Source organism: Melopsittacus undulatus, chromosome Z (assembly GCF_012275295.1).
Source record: "Melopsittacus undulatus isolate bMelUnd1 chromosome Z, bMelUnd1.mat.Z, whole genome shotgun sequence".
NCBI classification, from domain to species: Eukaryota; Metazoa; Chordata; class Aves; order Psittaciformes; family Psittaculidae; genus Melopsittacus; species Melopsittacus undulatus.
The window spans coordinates 84,646,320-84,671,287 of NC_047557.1; the positions used below are offsets into that span (position 1 = coordinate 84,646,320).

General features: G+C 42.5%; 3 protein-coding genes across 5 annotated transcripts in view; 1 reads left to right on the plus strand and 2 right to left on the minus strand.

Annotated features, from left to right (window-relative positions):
- Positions 1-3,899, minus strand: part of DUS2 (dihydrouridine synthase 2) — a 27,388-nt gene extending 23,489 nt beyond the window's left edge. Inside the window, exons 1-2 of one of the 3 annotated variants that reach the window (XM_005152234.2) lie at positions 2,920-2,961; positions 2,667-2,806 (exon numbers count right to left, since the gene is read on the minus strand). In XM_005152234.2, coding sequence (XP_005152291.2) covers positions 2,667-2,806; positions 2,920-2,935 — 156 coding nt within the window. In that variant the 5' untranslated portion in view covers positions 2,936-2,961. Of the gene's footprint in view, positions 1-2,666; positions 2,807-2,919; positions 2,962-3,196; positions 3,252-3,853 lie in introns of those variants that run through there. The other 2 variants (XM_034072621.1, XM_031051812.1) reach the window with 2 other exon arrangements.
- DDX28 (DEAD-box helicase 28) lies at positions 3,302-7,219 on the plus strand. The gene has a single exon (XM_034072620.1). The coding sequence runs from the start codon at positions 3,302-3,304 to the stop codon at positions 4,925-4,927; it is 1,626 nt and encodes a 541-aa protein (XP_033928511.1). The 3' UTR covers positions 4,928-7,219.
- A 1,252-nt stretch (positions 7,220-8,471) lies between these two features.
- Positions 8,472-18,581, minus strand: LOC101868601 (galanin receptor type 1-like). Its single transcript, XM_005152233.1, has 3 exons — positions 17,862-18,581; positions 16,263-16,328; positions 8,472-8,827 (listed from the first exon to the last, which is right to left on the minus strand). Exons 1-3 carry the CDS (start codon positions 18,567-18,569, stop codon positions 8,510-8,512), a joined length of 1,092 nt encoding a protein of 363 aa, XP_005152290.1. The 5' UTR covers positions 18,570-18,581; the 3' UTR covers positions 8,472-8,509.
- Positions 18,582-24,968: the final 6,387 nt, after the last annotated feature.

Consider the following 24,968-nt stretch of genomic DNA (forward strand, 5'->3'; position numbering starts at 1 on the left):
AGACCTACTGATTTACAGGTAAGAGACAGACATGCAATAAATTAGGTTAGTCTCAATCTATAGGTCATAAGACTATAGGTCTTATGAGTAATGCTTTTAATGTAACTTTTTAAACTAATGCTCCTCATCAAGTACTGTTCATGTTAAGTTTGAAACAGCTTTGAGTTCCAAAATGTGGAGGGGACTGGGAGGGAAATCGTAAGACAAAAGGATAAATCAGAAAATGAAACCTTACCGTACAGAAAAAGTTACAAAATGTAGTTATCCCTATTTTTCTGATGCCAAACAACTGCAGTATATTTGCCTTAAAAAGCAGTATTTTCTGATTTCTTGTCAGCTCTGAAGAAAACCTACAAAGCATAGTTTTTCTCATAAAATCTATTAAGACAGTTAGCTAACTACAAGCACTAATCCATGTCAAAGGCATGTTAACTCTCCTGTCTCTCCACTGCAATGTGGGGAGAGGGGGAAGACCATGTAGGAGACTTTATTTTTGAGGTGAGATGAAAAAAAACTGCCACAGGTTTTTGGTTACAGGATTAACTTTCACACTACAGGTTTTGTTATATACTGCAACTTAACTACATTTGAGGGTCTCCTCTTCTGAGGTAGTTTCTCTGGTATTATAGCAAAGTGTGTGAAGAAGAAACATTTAGCTATACAGTTTATAATACTGAATTAAGCAACTTCTCATACACCTTTATGTGTGTGGCTTGGTTGACCTGTTTTTTTTATTTAAATCAACAATTTCTACATTACTAGCTTCCACTGAATAGCTTCCACATACAATGGCCCTATCACATCTGTGGTTAGAAATGCCATAGTTGCTCAGTAAAAGGCTCTTTTCTACCAGCAAGGGTAAGATACACTAGAAAGTACCATGGCTGTCCAAAGCCTCACTCATTTTTAGTGTCTAAGACTTTTAGATACTGGAACTGCATGTGATTTCTCTATTCATGAATGTTCTGGGTTTAACTGTAAAATTATTTTGCTCCTTCTTAGTAGATGGTGCAATGCTGTGTTTTGGCTTTAGTCTGAGAACAATGCTGCTAACACACCAATGTCTTAGTTGTTGCTAAGTAATGTTAACTCTGATTAAGCACTTTTCAGTCTCTTGTGCTCTGCAAGTGAGGAGAAGCACAAGAAGCTAGAAGGTAGCAGGGACAGGACACCTGACCCGAATTAGCCAAAAGGCTATTCCATACCACAGCACATCATGCCCAGTACAGAAACTGGGGAGAGTCACCTGGAAGGGATCAATCACTTCTGGGGTCAGGCTGGGTATCAGTGGTGAGCAATTGTATTGTGCATCACTTGTGTTTTTTGCCTTTTTTCCTTTCCCTCTTTCGTTTTATATTCTCTCTCTTGTTACTTCCCGTATTGTTATCATTAGTAGTTTTATATTATACTTTAGTTACTGGACTGTTCTTATCTCAACATGTGGGGTTTACAGATTCTCCTCTCCTGTCTGGAGGTGGAGGCATAAAAAGGAGAATGAGCTAGTGGCTGCACGGTGCTGAGTTACTGGTTGGGCTTAATCTGTGACAACAATCTACAGTTACCCTCCCAGAGAATCAGAAAAGCTATTCTCACTTAATCCCACATAAAGCAGAGGTCTTAATTCATAAACTAGGAAGTGGTTAACTATTGTTTGTCAAAAAAGAAAAACACATCTTATTACTCCTAATTTTGTATCAGACAGCAACTATTCTACTGAATTTTGAGGGTTCTTCTGAATTGTTCAACAACAACTATTTCACATAGAGCTGATCCAACTAATTAAATATTACTTGTAATTCCAGAAGCTAGAGACAAAAGGTGAGCTGTGGCCAAGATAAAAACAGCATATTGCCTCTTAGAACAAATCTCTCCTTTCCCCAAAGAGGGGCAGTGAGCAAACTCACAAGATTACTGCTGTAGAGATTCTTGGAGAACATTATAAATGACAGATTCTTAGTTCGTTTCAGTTTGTTCTACAGGTATAGATCTAATATTCTCCAGGAATACCAGTATTTAAGGCATGTTTATATTATATTTAACTGTTTACTATTTTTTTCTTTGAATTGAGTCATTTAACTTGTACTAGTGCAATGGGAGAAGAGCTAATAATCATGCTGAAGGAGAAAATGGGAATACTGATGCACTGTAACAACAAAGACAGTGAAGACTAAGTACCTTTAGTTACAGAGCAGTCCTTACCAGTGATAACTGCAGCAAACTGAAGTCTCAACTTGTCAGCTTTAAGAAAAGTGGTTAAGCAACAATGACAGCAGCACTGTGAGGGGTATATATGGATGCTCTGGATTAGCACAGCATAACTAACCAGGTGAGACAGTATGTCAGTCTAAAGCTTCCTTCAATGTTATGACTCAAAAAAATAAACCCAAACAAAACCAAACACCAACAACAACCAAAACCCAGTAGAATGTGTGGAAATTATGGTGTCTTGTCTAAATAAACTGAAATTATTAAACAGTTACAATATGGGTCTGTGTAACTTGAGGACTGCTCAAAGGGAAATGCCTTAAGCCAGGGACTTTTCCTCATTTTTTCTAATGAAAAGTATGTGTAAAAGGAAAAAGTTCTACAATAAACAAACTCTACTGGTACTTTTCTGTACAATTATGTTACTAGTTAAGATGCTTTCATCTGCTCATTCTTCATACCTCACAGTACACGATATCAGCACCATAGTCCAGAGCGAGAAGACGCATCGGCAATGTTCCCACTCTGACCATTGGAGCCAGGATCTTCTTTCCTCTAAAACACAGAGCTGTGCTCACCGTCATTCCTGTTGCGGCAACACCTGAGAGAGAAAATCGCAGCAGAGGGCTATGGAATATCGTTTCCTACTCGTGAACGCCCAGAACTTTCCTTTGGTGGGAAGGGGGGTGGGAGCTGCGTGTGGCCTGGTCACACCTGACAGCGCTTCCATGGCAGCGAGCCAACCGGCCGCTTCTCCGCCGCTCGCCCAGCGGTCCCTGCGGTGTCTGGGCGGCCCGTGGGGGATCCCTCCCCGACCAGGCGCGCCGGGCCACCTCTGCGAGAACCGCTCAGGGCCATGTTTACTCCCGCGGGGGTCAGCTCTCAGCCGCCAGCCGCAACCGCGAACATGCAGGGGCCACCGCCGCCACCTGAGGTACCCGCTGCCGACCCCTCCGCGTGAGGTACGGCCGAGAGCGGCCGCCGCACTCACCGTCTGCGCGTGGCTATGCCGCGGCTCTGAGGGCGGGGGAACCAGGGGAAGCGCCTGCTGACAGCGTCATCGGGGAGCGCCGCCACGACCACGTGAAAGCCAGTCATGGCGCTGGGCCGCAGCGGCGTATTGGCCGCTTTCTCGCTGGTTCCGAGGCGCTTGACGGCCACCGGGGCGGCGGAGGGCGCGGCGGCCCCAGAGAACGTGGTGCGCGTCCCCTGGGCCCTGCGGGTGCGGCTGCAGCGGGCCGCGCTGCGCCGGGAGCGCAAGAAAGGAGAGGCGGCAGCACCACGAACCGGGAAGCTGCTGCTGCGGAGCCGGCGGCCAGAGCTGAGCCAGCCCCGCTGGCAGACGGTGGGGCGCTGGGAGCAACCTCAGCTAGTGTCGGCAGGCTGGAAGCACAGGAAGGCCTGCGGGGACTACTTCCAGCTGGAGCCCTCACAGGCGGCGGCTCCTGCGCTGCAGGCTCCGCCGCCTGACGCGGGGCAGGGCCCATCCTTTCAGGAGATGGGGTTGCAGCCGGCGCTGATAGCCGGCCTGGAGGGCCTCTCCATCAGCCGCCCCACGGCGGTGCAGCGCATCACGATCCCCGCGCTGCGCCGCGGTAGGAGCGCCCTCTGCGCCGCCGAGACCGGCAGCGGCAAGACGCTGGCCTACCTGCTGCCACTGCTAGACGGGCTGCTCTCCCGCCCCGCGGAGCCCGAGGTGGAGGCGGCGGGGCCGGCAGCGCCCCGAGGGCTGGTGGTGCTGCCGTCGCGGGAGCTGGCGCTGCAGGTGTGCGCGGTGGCGGCAGCGCTTTGTCGGCCGGCGGGGCTGCATGTACGCGGGCTGACAGGCGGAGGCGCGGCTGGCGGGCTGCGGAGGCAGCTGCGGGCCCCGCCGCCCGGCCCCGCCGTGCTGCTGGGCACCCCCGGGGCGCTGCAGGAGGCGCTGCGGCGGCGCTTCCTGGCGTTGGAGCGGCTGCGCTGGATGGTGCTGGACGAGGCAGACACCCTGATGGATGACTCCTTCGCAGGGATCCTGGAGGAGATCCTGGCACACGCACCCCTGGCCGTTGGTGCACCCGGGCCGGCTGGCCCCGGGGAAGAGAGGACCCAGGTGGTGGTGGTTGGAGCCACATTCCCCACGGGGCTGAGCCAGACACTGGGGAAGTTCACCGATGTGGGACAGTTTGTCACCCTTGCCACCCAGAGCCTGCACCGCCTGCCACCCCATGTCCAGCAGAAGTTTGTCCGCATCAAAGGCCAGGACAAGCTGTCTGAACTGTTGCAGCTCCTCAAGGAGCACCCAGTGTCCAGTGGGGCTGTTATTATCTTCTGTAAAAGTGCCAGCACTGTCAACTGGCTGGGCTATATCCTGGATGACCACAAAATCAAGCACCTGAGGTTGCAGGGACAGATGTCGGCAGCTGCTAGAGCTAACATCTTTGCCTCATTCCAGAAGGGTGACGTGTCTATCCTTGTCTGCACTGACCTTGCCTCGCGGGGACTGGACACCAGCAGTGTGCAGCTAGTGGTCAACTATGACTTTCCAGACACCCTGCAGGACTACCTGCACCGTGTGGGACGAGTTGGACGCGTTGGAAGCAAGACACCTGGAGCTGTGGTTAGTTTTGTCACCCATCGGTGGGATGTGGACCTTGTGCGGAAAATAGAGACTGCAGCCCGGAAAAGGACGGGTCTCCCAGGCATGGACTCCTCTTTTAATAAGTCTTCACCTAGCAAGGGTTGATTCAGATTGCCAAGCAGTAATACATGGCCTAAGTGTGAAGTCATTAAGGCAGAGCAAACGAGCTTCTGTGTGTAAGCTAGACTGGAAGAATAGAGGATTGAGTTCCAGAACCAGGTGACCAGGTTAACTCTGTGCAGTGTTACTGCAGCGTACTGGAATACAAAAGGAAGTTTGTAAGCGAGTAGTAACATAATGCCTTTGAAGAAGACTGAAGAATGATCTCATCAGCTGACTTTATTTATTTTTGTTTAGACTTCTAACTTAAATCCAAAACAGAATGAAAGCATGCCTGTATGATGTGCAACTCTGTTGTGTTTCATTGCTTCCCACCACCAGCAGCTAAACATTCATTGTTAAAGCTTTAAAATTACTACTGTGGCAGGAAGGAAAAAGAAAATATTTCCCTAACTTAAGCGATTCTAGATACATGTGGAAAGACTAAAGGACAAATTGTATCTGTTTTTCTTGTGATGTATCAGTTCATTCAGAGAATTCTAGACCAGATGCTTCTTTATCTTGTTTGGTGGGAACAAGAAGGCACAATAAAGCATGAGGCTTTTCCAGGGTCTTAATTTGGCATTTTATAGTCGCTGAGAAATGGGATCTTGCTGCTTCATGTTCTATTAAATTTTCTGAAAGCCTTTAAGTATTTTCTGCACATTGTTTCTGCATGCTGTGATGACATGTCCAGACTGAACTGATTGTAAAAACAAAGGAAACCACCCAACCCACCAAAAAAAAAGCCTCCTGTTAAAGGAAAGAAGTCAGGTTCTAATTCTAACTCACAGGTTCTAATGACTCACCTGTAACAGAGTGAGTACAAGATTTCTTTTGAGTATCTTGCCATTGTTCTTTTTTGCTTTAAACCAAAAGGAGGTTATTTTGTATCTAGCTGCTAGTTTGTATCCATGGCAATAATCACACAGACCCAGCATTTTAGTTCTGATTTCTGTTGCAGTGATTTGTCGCAGCTTTTAATAGTTGTTTTTCCCATGCTGTCCACTTTAGCCTGTACTAAAGCTCAGTATGTAGAGATAGTAAGCTGCTAAAAGAACACAGAACATTATCTAAATATTTGATTGTAGAGGAAATCATGTTCTGGAGCTACTTGTAGTATTCTGAGTAAAAACTAAACAAACAGCTTACACATCAGTTAAGAATAAGGCTGTATAACCTAGAAATTGTACACATGTACTCTGCTCACATTGTACAGTTAAGAGGCTCCTAGGGGAAGTTACAAGCTGTGGTAAAATTATGTCATATAATAGAAAATTTTCAAGTAGAAATGCAGTGGAAGAGCAATTCTCTCAGAGACTGGAAATCTTCGTATTTTGGACCATGCATTGTGTAGATTACTTGTGTCTTCTGTAGATCATTTAACTGCAAATCAGGCAGCTTTTGTGTCCACAAGCAGAACCTTACTGTTCATGTGTAAGAGTAGGGTAAAAACTTAAACAGAAATCTGGAGAAAATCTAGTATTTTAATTTAAAAATCATAATTCCATTCATTAATATGCGTCTCATGTTGTATCAGGTTCTCTGAACTGCTGAGAAATAGCTTTCTTTAACTGTAGGCATACAGATTAATTTAAGTGAGGTAAATTGTATCTGAGAAACTCACAAGTAAGAAATTTTAATATTTGCTTGTCTGCTTTGGCCAAGAAATTTCAGGCTGGCTCCATCTCAAGCGTCATATAATTTGGATCTGATCGTTTTCAAAGCTTCAGCACTTCACTGTATTAGAATAAGTTACTACCTGCTTCATAGAGTGTCTTTCCTGAGGCAGCTGGTGATGGTGACTGCTTCCTAGAATAATAGGGAGATGCCTTTATAAGTTTCTGAGGAAAGTTGTTGCTTGGGATCTCTAATGTCTGACTTTAAGTATTTGTCTTCTTATAGTTCTTATATTGGACTAAATCAGTCAGTTCTGGCAAAGGTTTCCTAACTGTTGCAGATGTGTACTGTAATACTCTTCTCTATTACATATAGTTTCCAGCTAAATGGTACAACCAAAGTTAATTACAGTTAAATGATAACCACATAAGCAGTCACTTCTGACACGATCTGTGGTTGAATTATGTGGCAGTGGCTGTTAATAATGAAGGTATCTGCTTAATTTGTATTAGAAACTAAGTGGTGATACGAGTATTTTTTTGCTTGTGTTAAAATAGGTGGAAGGAAAATGGAAGGCAGGTTAACTTCTTATAAATTATCCAGATTATAAAAGGCAAAGTGGGCATACTTGGAACTGAGGTATAAAATACACAAGTTGAAAATAAATTATTGATATGTTATATGTTACAGAACTGAAGTGAATATTCTGATGTCTGTATCAAATTCTGTTGAAAACACCCTTCAATGTTCTGTTTGGATATTTTTGTTATTTTTTTTAGGTGTATAGTTTGTAGTTTTACTTCTGTTACTCACTTTTAAAAGCTCAGTAGCATAGTCTATAAATTTGGAATTGTGTTACAGTGAATCCCATGACAGGTCAGTCTGGATTGTAGCACACTGTATGATCAAATTAGACAACACAGTAATATGCACTTTATATATTTACAAACAGGAACCTTGAACTTGATACAGTGTTTAATCCAAGTGTTGCTATGGTACCCTTGATCACAACACATCACAACAGGTCATAACACATCATGTCACAACACATCAAAACAAATATTCCTAGCAAAAACACCCAAAACTTTCGACATTTACATACTAAAGTGGCCAATTAAAAACTTTAGGTATACTACTCAGAGAACACTATGTTTAACAATAAAGCCTTTTGTAAATTGCTTTCAAGTAAACATTGCTTTCAAGCAAAACCACTGTTCTTTTAAGCATGTTTTGAGAAATACCACTTTCTGACTGTTGCTGACAAAGAGACAGTTACTGGAGCCAGGATAAACACCATTACTTCCATTTAGGAGGGCATACACATTCAAACCCTGGGATATGTAAGCTGATACAGAGCTAACAAATGCAGACATGCACATCAGTGACATGTCATGAAAGTTCTACTACCCAATAGGTAAATACTATAGGAAAGCCTTCAAAGAGATTTAGAGAACCTATCAGAGCTAGTGAGCTAAAAATGTAGCTTGTGTATGGTCAAACCTGCTTAAGAAACAAAGATGTATTCAAACGTGTTTTAGAGTCACTTTTCTTAAACTGTTTTTCTTAATCTTTAAACATCACATCACTTACTGTTCACATCCTAATGGCTGTCTACATGCGTAATTAACTGTTCTGTCTGTCCTATCTTCTGTGGAAGTCTTATTTTAGACTACTACTTTACTACTACCACGAATTTTAGACATAACTACAACTACATATGAGTTCTGTTTTATGGGCAGCACAAGGACATTAAAAGGTTTGTGTTGCACCTAGCAAGGTGCCCTTGGATAAGCTGTGTCAAGTGTCCTAACAGCCACATGGAAAATGCATCCTACCACTCTGGTAATCTAGCAAAATCCATATTTTGCAGGTTGCACTGCTCCCTGAAATGTACTTGTGTACTTGTTTTCCCCAGACAGCACTCTTTCTCCCCTCCTCTTCCTCCTGAAATATATTTGTGAGCCCAATTTACATGTTAGTGGTAGAGTGTGTGGTGGAGAAGTTCTCCATACGTACTCTGACCAATTTCTCAGCAGGAACTGGCTGCAGGAAGAGCTTGTGGGTGAACACTTGCCGGCAGGCCTTGCGGAAATTTTCTGAGAGGAAAGCGTAAATGATGGGGTTGATGCAGGAGTTCCCATAGGCTAGGCAGTGAGAGATGATGCGGAAGGTGAAGGAGATGTTGTTCAGGGGAAACTGCCCAAACTCAGCCCACATCGTGATGATATGGTGTGGCAGCCAGGAGAGCAGGAACACAGCAACCACAAGCAGCACAGTCTGTGCTGTCTGGAAAAGACAAGGTCACAATTTAAAATGGTTTCAGTGATGAAGCCAGTCTGTGGGATGAGTGAGTTTGCCTTTCTCTGTCAGTAATGAAGGCAGAATAAGGCAGCACTGACAACTACCAGGTGGGCAAATTATGACACTATGAAAAAGAATGTTAAACCCAGGTCTCCTGTGTGGAAAACAAGGATTGCCTTGTTTTGGCTCAAGCAAGTAACTCTATAAGCAATGGATATAGAATATAATCACAGAATCCTAGAATAGTTACAGTTGGAAAGAACCTGAAGATCATACAGTTCCAACCTCTATGCCATGGGCAGGGACACTTCACATTAACCGTGTTACCCAAGACTCCATCCAACCTGGCCTTGAACACTGCCAGGGATGGAGCATTCACAGCTTCCTTGGGCAACCCATTCCAGTGCCTCACCACCCTAACAGTAAAGAATTTCTTCCTTATATCTCAAAACTTCCCCTGTTTAAGTTTGAACCCCTTGTCCTATCACTGCAGTCCCTGACAAAGAGTCCCTCCTCAGCATCCTTATAGGCCCCCTTCAGATACTGGAAAGCTGCTATGAGGTCTCCACACAGCCTTGTCCAGGCTGAACAGCCCCAGCTTTCCTAGCCTGTCTTCATATGGGAGGTGCTCGAGCCTCCTGATCATCCTTATGGCCTCCTCTGGACTTAGTCCAACAGTTCTATGTCCTTTTTATGTTGAGGACACCAGAACTGCACACAATACTCCAAGTGAGGTCTCACGAGAACAGAGGGTCAGGATCACCTCCTTTGACCTGCTGGTCACACTTCTTTTGAGGCAACCCAGGGTATGGTTGGCTTTCTGGGAAGCAAGTGAACACTGCCGGTTCACGTTAAGTTTCTCATCAATGTACATAATTCCCCTTAAAGCCTCAAACTTTTCAGAGGCTACAACTATGTTATGTGGAGGAGTGGAAATAATAATCCAGAGGATTTGGAGGCTGAGGAATATTAAGGCTATTGAAAGTAACTGCAGGGGAAAATTGCCTGTCATATAAACTAACAAAGCATATTCCCATGTGAATAAACAAACTCAGCTCCCAAGCGGCCTCAAACTGGCTGTGCTGGGAATCAGATGCTGTCCATATAGTGGTATGATTAGAAGCTGATGGAACTGAAAGACAGATATAGTAGCCTTGTGGGGGTCTAACTTGTTTACTGTGTTATGACAGGTTCTAAAGAAATTAATAAACAGGTTCTACCCTTAGTTTCTACCAGTAATAATGGTGCTACTATATTACCCTCCGACAGTGTTAAGTAGCTCAGGCTTGTTACCATGGCAACCTTTCATAGCATCCTGTGCTTAAATTAGGGGGCTACAAGAACTGAAATATTCTTTTGAATAAGGGATATATGCCTATATTCTTTTTTCCCTTTATTGTGAAATAACAAACCATGTATTTAACATATAGGGCTGCATACTAAAAAATGGGTTTGCAGTTGCTATGTATTAGCACAAAGCTTTTTCTTTCCCATCTGTTTGGGATCTTGCAGATGCAAAACACAGACAATATTAGAGCAATGACGTACATAATTAATGACTCAAGAAACATGTTTTGGAAACGCAGCTTGTGTCTTTTCAAGTTGGGGAATATCTAGTTAAGATAGAGGAAACTGAAATAAAATCTATTTGGCCTTTAATACGGTAACTTTGTAGCTAAACCTAATGTTAGTACCAGCTGTGAAGGACTGATCCAAACAGCTTGTGTGCTGTTTGAGAGTGTTCAGTGGGCTGTGGTAATTAGCACAGTTAATGGGTTACTGTTGGTCTAGCTGTGCCCACATAGTGCCAGACTTCTGGTTCATCTCTAAAGGTTCAGTGGATCCATAGCAGACATGTACAATGGCCACTACTGAACTATTTAACTCTCTTCTTATACTTCTAGAAGTGTTTCAATCAGATCATGAAGTAACTTAGAGCATTGTTTGTTTTACAAAGTAAGTGTGTGTAGGCTATACAGTGAATCCATAGCATTGTGGGAAATGAAGACTAGGAGAGTCATAAATATTTTTGTTTCTCAAATAAACCTCTCCCTTATTCCTCCCCCTGTTGTATCTGCCATGTACAGATTGCCCAGAATTTACCTGCTTATTCTTTTGATATCTCTATAGGTGATCTGACTCTCGTTTATGCTTTCCTGCTTTTGTCTTTTTTTCCCTTTCCCAAGGTAGAGAGCTTGTCACTTTCCTGACCTAGTCACAGTTTAAGATGCTAGGAAGCACATCTTTTTTCAGAGCTGATCAGGCCATCCATTTGTACTGTGTACCTCAGCCACTCAGAAACAGGAAAGAACATTAAGTGAGGTTTTTATGAAACAGTACATTCTTGTTAACTTGCAGAAAAACTGGGCTTCATTAGTGAGACAAATGCTGTTTTCTGAATGTGGTAGAAGTTTTTTTCTCTGTTTGTTTTCCTTCGATGATTCTGAAAGAAGAAGCATAAAGAAGCCTATGCCTGTTCTTCCGCACTGTCTGATCAGCAAATATCAACTGACTCTTGCTTTATTACTGCTCTATGGGAGGATGGGGGGTGTAATAAACTTGGTTTGGACTTTGAGTCATCCTTCCCTTTACTCCCCAAAACTAGTTGTAGTTAATAATATTCTGCAATGATTCTAAAAGCAGACTTATTCTAGCTAATCCTGCTTCTTCACACCATACCGTACAGTACCATACCACACCATACTGTACCACATAACATACCATACCATACGATACTCCTCAGCCATTGTGTGTGGGCTGGGAGTTCTCTTGACTTTGAATAAAAGTCTGGTGATGTGATTTACTGGTAAATTATTTTTTTTGTGTTATGTTAATCTCTAACTTGTTCCCCCAGTGTTTGAGAGATAATTTGTGCATGTTTTGATTGCCTCAGATTTTGAGTAAGCTACAGAGTTTCAGACTTGGCTATGTATTGTACTTCTACTGTAGTGAAAGCTTAGCAAAGAAGTGACCCATGGTGCCCTAAATTTTTGCTTTTAGATACTGCAGATACACTCTATGAGGGCCCAGGAAGGACATGTGGCTTAGTACAATCTACCACTGTACTGCTGGAGGTACTTACCTGTTCTTAACTTAAATGTTGGGTAGCAGCTTCCTCTGCTTCAGAGCAAACACATATGTTAATTACTTCTGAAACACTTATAACTGTTCTTAGTCTTTTTTATTATACTTGAGTGTAAATCTATTCTTCAGTGGTCTGAAAATCACACTGAAAGTGTTTTTTTTCAATGTTCTGTATTTTCTTTCTTGCAATCAGAGATAGGCATTGCTTGTCATGAAGAGGAGGAGGGATTGAAGCAAATAGATTTTCAGTTATCAGTTCATTTTGGCAATTTGCAGCATGTGCTAAGAGCTGGACTTCTCTTTTTTGGCAGCTTGGTTGCAGTATTCTAATGGCTTATCTGGACATCTCTCATTCTGTGTTTGTCATTAATCTCTTCTGTTGATGCCCTTAATGTTTGCTTACTTTTTATTCATAGATGCCTATAAGCATTATGATACTCCTATTATTCACTAATTGGTAATGATACTTTCTGTTCCTGCTGCCCTAGGCTGTTGTTAGCAAAACAACTTACAGGATTTCACTTCTGATGAATATCGTTTTGCTGGATGGACCCCAGGATCTCCAATGCCCCTTTGCTATACTTCCTGTTGTTCCAGTGCCAAGGCCTGAATATCACATTCATTAAGACTATAGGAAAACCTTCCATTTGTGTGAATAGAAGCCAAAGAAATAGCTCAGCATGTAGGAAAGCAGTTACACTGCAACTTTTGTTTGCCTCTCTTGGCAAAGATGCTCAGGAATACTTATCTACCTTGAAGGAATTATGTACATTTTACCTTAAGCTCAAGTTGCATGATCTTCAAAATGCAATATTCCAGGGGGTGTCTCAAATCAACTCTATATATTTGTGTTTACTTAGTTCTGGGAGCAACGAACAGCTAATGTGTGTGTAAGTATACACACAAGTGGTGAGTATATGAGCTGAGGAAGAAAACAGCTTCATAGAGAGAGATGTGCTTTGAATTGACCATTACAATTTTGGGACAAAATCTTGGATTTGTGGTAGTTTTGCAGACAGCTTGGTTCTCAACTAGTGATTTGAAGAGTGTATTTTATTTTATTTTTAAGTAATAAAATGAGGAAAACAGAATTGTAGGAATTATTAGGAAAGGAATAGAGCTGAAAGCAAGAGACACTGTTCTCCCACCAGGTAAGCATGGTTCATATTTCTATTGTAGCTAAGCAATAGAAAAGTGTAGTAGTAATTTATTAGCTTTAAATGGCTAAGAGGGTCTGTTAATTGGAGTTTTTAGCCTCAAGGTTCCACAACTCCTAGTGTCCTTTCAAGGGAGTTTGCAAAATATCTGTGAAATTCACATCCCCGGAAACATTCTTAAACTCGAAAAAGCACTTCCGATTGTTCAGTTTGCAAGTCTTGTTATTTGTTCTTCAGAGATGTAAAGGACAAAACTGAGTAAACATTGAGAAACCCTGGTGTGCTCCAGAGGTCAGTAAAACACCACAGGGCAATTTCATGATCAGAATAGACCTTGGTTTGCATTGATTTCTATAGTTAAATTATCTTATTTACTGCGAATATATGTTCAGAGTTCCTAGGGCTGGGCCTTTATGAAACACTTTTCGACACAGTCACACAGGCAACTGTTAGCTTTCCTTGCAGCCAGATTATAGACTTTCTGTACTCTGCCTAATGCAGAAAGGAAGTAACAGAACAGAAATATACTTTGCTTGTGTTACAAGGGTGCACATGATTTCGTAGCATCTGGTGTTGCTGGCTGGCCTTATGAAATGGTTATCCAAAACTGCAAAGGGGAATCTTGCAGCATCGCACAATCTCAGTTTTAAGGCTGGCAAACCTGTGTTGCTAGTGTGGTATTAAATGGGGAAACAGTCATGTATCTCTTCTTTAAGTAGTCTTAGTTCACCATGTAGAATTTCAGTTTAAGCTTGCAAAAATTCCTAAATTTCTTCCTTGATCTAATTCACAAATATTACATATGAATGGAAAAAACACATCAAATTGAGCACGTCCAAGACTGACATGGCAAGCATATATATAAACTTGCAAAGTAGGAACCTGGAATAAAAGTCAAGCTCTTTTAAGAATGGAATATGAAGTCAGGATGCAACCAATTTTGGGCAAGGGACATTTTTGCAAGGTTTCAAGTGTGCATTAATTTGAAAAAGGTGCTGTAGTTTGAAAATAATCATGCTGTAACTTGAAAACTTACAAATCGCAACCCAAGCATATGTTATATGTGCCTGGAAGACTGTATGTCATCTTTAGGATTCTGTTAAAGACAAATTTTTTTTTTCAGAAGTAGTTGAACACTGACTTGGAGGGGGAAGCTGTCAGAGCTCTCTGGGTTATTAATAAATTGGGCCCATTCAATGAAAACGTTTGTAGTTAACTTTATAATAATGTATCCAACATTGTCCAAATGTTTGACAATGTCTTAGAAAATAGGGCCCTCCTGTAGTATCTATGGAAATACTATATGTATCTAGTCCCTACATAGCCTCAACAATATCGTGGCAAATTAGACAATAATAGACAGTAGAAAGATGCCAAATAATGAAAGGGAAGAGAAAGGTGATTTGAAGGCATCATACACACAATGAAATCCACATTGGAACCCCAGATATATCTTGTGGTAATATTGCCTTCATGACAGCATAGTCTTCAGATCCTGCTGAAGCGAAGCCTGCCATTTAAGACTTAGTTAGAGAAGATGCTTCATATACCAGTATGCAGTGGAAACTTTTATCTATTAAAAAAAAAAACCCAAACCCACAATAACAAAAGAACCCCAAACCCACAAACTAAACAAACAAAAAAACCCCAAACAGACCAAACCCAAACCCCCCTTCCCTTAGGGATGGGAGGACGATTATAACTCAGGTGTAATAGCTCCAGACTGTAGTCTTTTGTGCCAGTATGACACTTTGTTTTCCCTGTCAGTATGGTCAAGATGCACACTATGAATTAACAGGTGTAAATCAGGTGATTTTATCACCTCATATTAGAAGACTGCTGTTGTGTTGCAGTTCCTTTTGACAGATCAAGGCAATTTAGGTTTAGCCACTGATGTCACACATGTATTTCAGAACAAGCAAGATGTCCTTTATATGCTGACATGCACAGTGATCTAGATTTACAGACTAGTAAATAAATCAATGGACTCAACTTGTTCAGAAGTGTTTCTGTGTTTCAAAACATCTGTAGTTTGTTGCAGCTGCGGTACCAGTGTCTGTGTCTTTCTGGAGTTGCATCAAAGTTCTGATTTCTGTGTCTTTCACACCCTTTTCAATCAAATGGCCATTTTTGCTATAATGGCCTTCATTTATATCATAAATGGAATTACAACAATACTGTGCAGGGATGCCCTTGTGTGGTAGGTAGCCCTGAAACAGGCCAATGCATCAACTGAGACAAATCAAGGCTTTCTCTAGTCATCTCCACTGGTTGTCACATCTGCTCAGACACACACTGTGCTCATTTGGGTTGAACAGCTGCAGCACCACTGGCACAGACTGTGACCAGACTGCACTGTCAGCATCTAACGGTGGTACTCCACCACTTATTGTCTTTGACTAGCCAGGTAGCCCACAGTTTCGCTTATCAATGTACACTCAACAATTAAAACATTTCTGACTGAAATAGCATTTTCCACTTTCATGCCAGGTCAATCTGATATTGCATCACTGAAGTCAGTGAGGTTTGCTGCCCAAAGGCTTTTATTAATTATGGCTTATCCAGTCTAAGATTTTTTTCTTATTTTTTTCTTTTTTTTTTTTTTTTTTTTTTGCGGGGGGGATGGGGCCTGGGGAAACTATCCTTATATTTTTCCCTGTAAATACTTGCAGCTGTGCTTATTTCATGCAGCTTGAACCACAGATAACCCTGTTCTTTGGCTTGCAGAGGGATCAACCCAGGGTCTGGGTTTTTGCAAACCTTAAGAAAGATCTTAAATGCAAACTGCAACAAAAGTACTTCAGTTTCATAGCTCTTTAACTGTTTTCCTTTTAGCTTGCTAAGGTGTCCTCAAAACACCTAAATATTTTTATAGTCTGAGTATCTTACTGGCTGACAGTGTAAAAAATATAGTATTTGTGGAATTCTATTATAGCACAATAAATCAAAAGGCATGTATATAGAGAGCAATACAGCATTTCAATAATGGCAACATTATGTACTCTGTCTATAAAGGTACAACAAACTGTCAACATGAATTCTAAACCTGAGCTGAAAGACTGCTACCTGAATGACATTTCAGTACGTGGATGGAGCTTGAAAAGGCTATTAGCTATTTTAGAAACCTCATATATCTATTATATTATAGTCAGTGTACAGATTAAACCAAAGATATTTACCTTCCTCTTTGATCTCTCTGACTTCTTGGAAATGTTCTTTACTTTTGTATGGAGATGATACAGAACCTTAGGGAGAAAATTGAATGGGAAATTGAATTGTGTGCATTAGTATTTGAACTTTTCGTACAATTACCAAAAACTAAAATAATTGTTTTAACATGACTTCAACCAGAGTTGAATTTGATGTTTTGAGACTTTCAGTTCTAAGCTCTGCACAGTTCTTTCTCCTTCAAGAAACAAGGTTTGTCAAAGGCATTGAGATTGCTGTGTTTCCGGAAGATAAAGTTCAGCATATAATAAGAGCTCCACTGGCACTATGCTGAAATCCAGGGAAGTCTTTCCATGGATTTTGAATTTTAGATTGTGCCTGAGTTTATCTACATTTATTCTCTAGGCTGATTATACACACAGGCAGAGAGCAGGTTGCCAGTACTGTACCCTGGTGTGACCGTCCTGCCACTCCTGAATGCAGCACTAACAAATGGGGCAGGCAGTTTGAGTCAGTTCTCATTTCAGAGAGAGAATTGTAAGAAATGTTAAAGCATGTAGAGAAATGCTCAGTTAACAACATCTAGATCAAGCTTTTGAAACCTGATTACAGCATGGCAGTAACCTGGCAATTCTCTGGCCTTTGAAGCTAAGAAACTAAATGTTTCTAAAGCAATTATTATTAAATGCAGCTTACCTTTCAGTTGATGCTGTGCTCGTCTAGGGTAGTGAGGGAACAAACAGCTGGAGCTACAGTGAGTTAAGAGCTCTAGTGGCTTTTTCCTTTTGTGACAAGCAAAGCCTAAAGTTTAGAGATTTTTAGCTTAAACCTAAGTGTGTTGCCCTGTCCTTAGCACTAATGATAGCAGAACAGATTAGTATGGAAAGTAATCTTTTTCTTGATTAAATGGGAAAACATTTTGTTTCCAAGAGGGTAGACCTGCCACTGACTACTGACAAAGAATTCCAGTCCCTCGCACTCCACAACAGAGTATGAATTCAAAATTCATAGAATAGTTATTCTGCACTCTAGCACAACTCACAGACTTAAACATGATAAAGATCAGCAAGGGGAAAAAAACCTTTGAGCTTTAGCAATCCACAAGAAGAAAGGAAGAGATTTCTTGCTGAATAAAACCAATTCTAATATCTTTTTTTTTTTTTGCAAGGCACAGTGTCTAAGCTCTGTGTCAAAAAAAAAAAAAAAAAAGGAAAGAAAGACAGAAATCGGGGTGATGTCTTTAATATTGTTTCCGTACACTCTGTGCCATTGCTTATTTCTCCATTAATTTATTTCCTGCCAGGAACAAACATTTGTTATCAAGAAAGAACAAACTGAAAAATAGGAAAACCAGCAAGTCTTTACAGGATTTGGGTGTCAGGCTGGGTGTTAACTTAGCAGCTGTAATTCTGTTTGTGAACTGGTGTAATTGAATTTTGTTTTCTTTCCCTCCCCCTGCCTCAAAAGTATTCTATATTGGGATAGAATATGGAAAGGATTGTATCTACTGTTTGCTGGCTGGGCAGCTTGAGTGTACACATCCAAGCCACCAAGAGTGTGGGAGTGACCTTTCCCTCCAGTTAAAAATTACTCCCATCCCTCTCACCCACCTTGGCATAGCAGAAGGTGATGAGCACCAGGGGCAAGAGGTACCCCACCAGCAGGATGGTGACCTTGTACATCTGCTTGGCTGTTGAACCATTTGCCCAATGCTCCCAGCAGAAGGAGCTGTTGGGTGCTTGCTGATGACCACTCACGAGGGCCTGATGCTCGGCCACAGGGATGGCAATGATTAGAGACAGCAGCCAAATGACAGCCACACCAAGGGCAGCATTGTGTTTGCTGCGGATGCAGTGTGAAGTCTTGGCGTGGACCACAGCAATGTATCTGTCCATGGACATAGCCACCAGTGTAAAGATGCTGACCAGCATTGTTGCCATAGCTAAATAGTGAACCCATTTGCAAAAGAAGGCACCGAAGATCCACTCTGGCAGGGAATAGATGGTGGCCTGGAAGGGGACACAGAAGAGCAGAAAGGAGAAGTCTGCAATGCTCAAGTTCAGGATGAAGATGTTGGTAACGCTGCGTGATGGGCGTCTCCTAGGCCGGAAATGTCCCAAAACAACCAACACCAATGTGTTTCCCACTATTCCCAGGAGGAAAATCAACCCAAAAAGCACTGGTACAATCACCACTTCTGGGCCACCCCTGACTGCTCCTGACCAGCATGTTGGAGCTCCTGTTTGGTTAGTGTCAAGGCTGCATTTGCTGGTGCTGGTTCCGAGGGAAAGTACAAAGATGTCTTCTTGCTCCTCCATGTAGCTAGGCTGCTTGGAAGGCACGGAGCAGTCACTGTAGCCCTGGCTGCTACCAGGCAGGTCTGTTTGTTAGTGGTGGCCAGAGGCTGAATGCTTGGGTTTTGCAGGGCTCTGTGTTTTGTCTTTGGGGAGCAGTTTTCTTCAGATGATTCTTGTACGCTTTGTCTCCAGTGCAAATTCTTCCAGGAGCTGTCAAAAAAAGGGGGTTGAGGAATTTGTCTCATCCAAGAGGTAACTGCAGGTTTAGCAGCTGGTGCTGGAGAAGCTCATGTGGAAGAGAAGTCTGTTCCTGAAGGACTGAGGATGAGGCTGCCCTGAGAGCTTGGAGCAAAGAGGCTGCAGCTTGGTTCCCTCAGGCCCCTCCTCTTCTGCTTCCCTCCCACAGCAGTGCCTGGATCTGCATCTGTCATACCTGCTTCCCAGCCCATCTCAGAGCTGAGGCAGGGAGAGCAAATGCTGTCTGTGACCTGAGCCCTTCAGAAAGTAACCCCTGATCAGCTCTATCCCCACATATTACTACTGCCAAGGAGGGGAAGAGCAGAACAAAAGCAAGTTCTCATCCAAAGGGACGGGTCAAACAGCAGCTACTGGGCGATAATGTGCATTTCTGTGAGGAGCAGCTTTGGAAATGGCTGCATGTTTTTTTTATCAAATGTTGTTGTTGTTTCATAGGCTTTAATGTGCTCACATTAGAGCATAAAGCAATCTGAATAGTTGTGTTTTCAGCATAAAAACCTGAGAGAGCTTTAGATTCAGCAGCTGGTTCCTGCCACTTCTTGGATATCTGCCCAAATTCCTTAGTGCCTGAATATTCATGGAACTTGTTGATCCAGCTGTAAAGAAGTTCCAGATTCAGCCCAGTAGTGCCAATAGCATTTGCTCTGTAAAAGGGAAGATTCAGTCTTGGTAGCTGATAGCTTGGTAATATTCCCCGTGGGTCAAGAGAGATACAGATTGAAAAAAAAAAAACCTTATTAAGGGTTAATGTCTTAGTTATTGTAGGGTTTTATGCTTACCTATATAAACAGTATGTATGTTTTAGAATGCACTAATTCACTTGGTTTTAATAGCCTGTTCCCTCATATTTCTCAAGGGATCCTGTGAATTCTAAAGGCAGTAATGGGAAGAACAAAGTTTAGGTAAACATCAGCAGTACATGCACACAGAGAATTATGCATGCAGGACAGAGTACTCATCTGTATTTAAACTGATTACAAGCCTAGGCACTTGGTCAGGGTGAGCCACTGCTGGCTCTGTGGATGTGATTCCAGTGCTTCACCATCCGCACAGTAAAAAATTTCCTCCTTCTATCCAATCTAAACTTCCCCTGTTTAAGTTTCAACCCGTTACCCCTTGTCCTGTCACTACAGTCCCTAATGAAGAGTCCCTCCCAAGCAGTCTTATAGCCCCCGTTCAGATACTGGAAGGCTGCTATGAGGTCTCCACTCGGCCTTCTCTTCTCCAGGCTAAACAGCCCAAATTTTCTCAGTCAGGTGATAGCACTGCTTTCCTTATCCTGCTTAATAATACCCTTGTTTAAAACCTGTTATGAAGCTGAACTCCTAATTTCCCCCCATAGTTCTGAGGTTAGTTATGGGGTGAGGTGGGAAGTGGCCAGGGAGCTAAAGGTGTCTAAGCTGCAATGGAAAAACATATCTACCCTTGTTGAGAGCTAGTGAGCAGATTACTGTGGCAGGAGCTTGTACCTGGACGCCATGCAGGATGTCTTGGTCTTCTGCAGGTCAGCTGCCTTGCATACCATGGCACAGCACCTCGGACACTAGTAAGTCTTTTCCTCCAAATCTTTGGTAGGATCCCTGCTCTCAACTTGCTGACCGCTGCTTGCAGTGCAGCCCGTTTAAGGCCGCTGCAAGTTCTGGGGCTGTACTGTAGCTGTGAGTGCCATCTACTGGATTTCACCTCCTTCACTGCTTCCAGACAGCGGCGGTCCTCTGTCATTCTTTCTCTCAAAAATTCACTCCAACAGTTCGGTAATTTAACCCGATCTGCTGCTGGTTTCCTCTTGTCCTTGTGCATGCACGTACTATTAAATCATGAAACTTAAATATGCTTGCTTTTCCGAAATTCGTGATATGTGACCATTGTAAGGTTACTTCTTATAGTACTATTCATTTAACTTCATGTGACATTTTAGAGAAGCTTACTGAAACTGATTTCAATAGCTCTTCCTGTATTTTAGATCTGCTTGGGTTTTTTTCCCCCCTTTTCTTTAGTTGGCAGTCATATCAGAAAGTATTTTTAAGAAGCACCTGTAGCAATCACAGCAAATGAAAGTGTGCATTTTCTTTTTTTAGTGGACTTAGGCAAAACAACAAAAACTGCAGCATGAGTAGTTTCTTATGCAAGGAATTTGAGACAGTGCATGCAAAGGTTTGAAAACTGTATGTTTCACCTGCAGAACTAACACAGCTTTGCAGATTGAGAAGACTGCATTGCACACTAAGTGGAAAACGCGTAGAAGACAGCACAGTTCTAGCAGTAAGGAAGGAAAGATCATAGGATTATTTAGATTTGTCAAAAAAGAGTTTTGAAGAGATCCTAAATTCTTACAGCAGGGACATTACCAGATTTCTTCTCCATCTTCAGAATCCTGGTGATTTTTTTAATAAAACTTGACTGCTTTAGGTTTATTTTAGGTTTCTTTTGTTTTGTTTTCAGATTTCAATAAGTGTTACAATTGGGGCAGCGGGAAGAAAAGTGAATATTCTGGGTAGCCGCATATGATGTCCTCAAAATAAAAAGGCCATAGAACTGTTCGAACAAGTCCAGAGGAGGGCCATGAGTATGATCAGGGGACTGGAGCACCTCCCATACAAAGACAGGCTGAGAAAGTTGGGGCTGTTCAGCATGGAGAAGGCTGCATGGAGATCTCATAGCAGCCTTCCAGTATCTGAACGGGGGCTATAAGACTGCTCGGGAGGGACTCTTCATTAGGGAGTGTAGTGACAGGACAGAGGTAACGGGTTGAAACTTAAACAGGGGCGGTTTAGATTGGATATAAGGAAGAAATTCTTTACTGTGCGGGTGGTGAGGTACTGGAATGGGTTGCCCAGGGAGGTTGTGAATGCTCCATCCCTGGCAGTGTTCAAGGCCAGGTTGGACAGAGTCTTGGGTGACATGGTTTAGTGTGAGGTGTCCCTGCCCATGGCAGAGGGGTTGGAACTAGATGATCTTAAGGTCCTTTCCAACCTTAACTATTCTATGATTCTATGATTCTATGGCAGTGACCTGCTGAATCAAATATCCAGTAAACTAGTGTCGTGGTTTAAACCAAGTCCCCCAACTCCCGGAGAGTTAGGAAGGAAAATCCAAAGAATGTAGCCCCCATGGATTGAGACAAGAACGGTTTAATTGCTAAGGCATAACACAAGTCACTACTGCCATTACTACTACAAATAATAATGATACAGCCAATAACAAGCGAAAAGAATACAACACCCCACCAGCCACCGACCCATAACTCACTCCACCCTGCCCGGCCATGCACCGCATGCTCCCTCCTCCATTTTCCTCCAGAGCTCCACCCCTCCTGCTCTCTCTCCCAGTTGCATCCTGGGCATCACGTGCTATGGTATGGAATACCTCATTGGCTAGCCTGGGTCAGGTGGCCTGTCTCTCCTTCCTCCCAGTCTCCCCTTCTCCCGGGCAGAGCACGTGCTCAGAAAAGGCCCTGAACAAAAACACCCTCAAAACATGCTCGCTATCAAGCAACTGTTCCCACCCAGAAGTCAAAACACAGCACTGCACCAGCTACAAGAAGGAAAAAAAAATGACTGCTACTGCTCAACCCATAACAACTAGGCAAAATCTCAGCTTGCTTTAACTAGGGAACTCTGATGCTTCAAATGTGACTTCAAATGGAAGCTAGCTGGTGTGGGATTATTGCTGGCTTATCTTACTTGGAGAAAATGATTTCCAGTGGTAATGCACATGCTTTGCTGAAAGCTTACCTGAAACCATTCTTACTGTGGCATTCAAGAGTTAGAAAAAAAATAAAAGGTAATGATTCCTTCTGTTTCCATCTTTCTACCACTCCTCAACTGCTTTAAATGGCATGAGTTTGACAGGAGATATTTCCTGTCCTTGAGGATTCACAGCTAAAATGCGTTTAGAAGGGAACTGACTGTGCTGAGACAAAGTACTTGCCACAAAGCACATTAATTACTCCAACCAGGAGATGAAGATGAAATCACTTTACTGAGTGCAGGAGAACAAGTAGCAGGTGAACGTGTAATGTGTGATTTGCTGGGAGCACCCACACTGTGTGTGGTTCTTGAAAATTTGTGGCATTTCACCTGAAAGCCAGAAGCAATTAATGCACTGTGGATAGAGCAACATGAAATATCACAGCTTTATAATTTCTGCTTCTTAGATGAAGACATCAAACTTTTCAACATAAATAAGAGGATGTAGGTAAAAGAAACTGAATATTCTCTATGGGAGCTAAAAAAAAAGGTAGCTATCTAACAGACATCTGAAGACCCAGTTGGAAGCCAGATGCTGTTGCCTTTGTCTGAGTTGGTGTTGGACTAAATGAAAGCATTGGACTTGCATGCTGAGTCCGTAACCATACAGGAATCAGGGGTGTCTTGTTGAAAGAGGACAGCACTGAACCTCTATGGATGAATTGGCAGGAAGGAGAAGAAAAGCAGAATATTAGCCCTAGGAACAAGGGTAAGGGGGGAAAACATTATATGGCACTATTTAAATGGTAATATTTTTAGCCTGTGTAGGTACAAACTAATTTGTCCATTTTCTGATTGCTAATGGGTGCTTCAGCTCCTAATTACACTGAATATCAGGTATGCTGTAAATCACTCTTACTGTTTCAATAGTCATGGTTCAGCTTTTTGATACCTGTGCATTAACTCTCTAAGCCTCTTGACTTTTGAGTGGAAGGAAGGGCACTCAAGCATAACAGCGAGCAAAGACCCTGTGACACTTCTCTTTCTCTCTCTGGAGAATGTAGGTTACATCTCAGATGCAGATTTGTTTAAAGGAAAACAATCAGGCATCCATCCCCAAAAGTCCACTTTGTGGCTTCGAGTTCAACAGCTGTCTTTGTATACTGTGCTCTTCAGAAAGCTGACTTGGACTGAAAAGCCCTTCAGGCTGAGTAATCAGCTACCCAAATGCAACTGCTAGGAAACAAGCTTTGATGGGTCTGAAACCTCTGCACTTGGATTGTAGCACCCCTCTCCAGTTGTGATATTGAGTTTGGTTATGGCCTTGTAAGAGAAATTCTAGTCTCCATCCTTCTTAAAGTATGAGCCCAAGGGAGGCAGGAGGTCCTGCTGCCTGGGCTACATATATTAGACAGAAAAATGAGAACGCGGATTCAATTTCTTTCGAACCCCACATAATGTGTTCCCTAAAGGAACTGAAGACTTTGTCCCCTAGATACTAAGTTACTTTCCACCGTGCCATAAGCCAAGCTGTACATGGTAGTCTTGATTGTGCAGGAACTATGACGAAATGCTGCAGTAAGTACAAACACCATAAGGTCAGAAGAAAACATAATTGGACTGCTCAAGCTAGGCACTTGCTGGAGGAAAGAGGAGGCTCTGAAATGTGATGTTATTGCTTCAAGAATTTTAGGGTCAAAAAGTAAATATAATGAGTAAGTAAATCCTTTTAACATTTGTGAGCTGTAATGTTTGAATTTCTTGGGTGGAGGATTGGAACTGAACCTGTGTATCTCACTCTGGCCATGAAAATGTTAAACATTGTGTGATACAAAAAGATAAAAGCATGAGGAGTCTGAAACTGTGCTGTGTCACTATGGGAACTAAACTGGGGTCATAAGGAGCTGATCCCTCTCAGTATGGATCTTGGAGGGCTGGACAGGAGTCTGGTAAACAGCTGCCCGTTTGGCACAAGTGTATGTGTGCATATGCACAAGGGAAAGCCTTCAAAGCACTGAAGGAGCTGGTTTAATCAAACAGCTGGCCAAAAGGGTACTCTTGCTGCATAGTGATAACTAAAGTCACAATTACATCAGTCACTTGGTCTCTTCTGAAGAGTTTCAACCTGATCTGAAGCATTTATTAGGCTGTAAAACACATTCCCAATGAAAGGGGTTTAAATCGAGCATATCTGAGGAGAGTCCTTTTAATGAATGACAACCTCAAGCACAGATGCTCTGAGCCCTGTGATGTTGCCGTTGAGATGGTACAGACAGGATTTAAAGCAGATACAGGCTTATTGATTGATTCTTAATCTATTAGATCACTAATGAATAAATTCTAAATAAATATAGATCACTGGAATATATAAATTAGATCACTGGAATAAATTCTCTTATGAAAGAGAAAAATAGTACAATCACAGAACTGTTTGGCTGGCTTAATGACCCTCTTTGTGTTGCTGAAGCGTTGA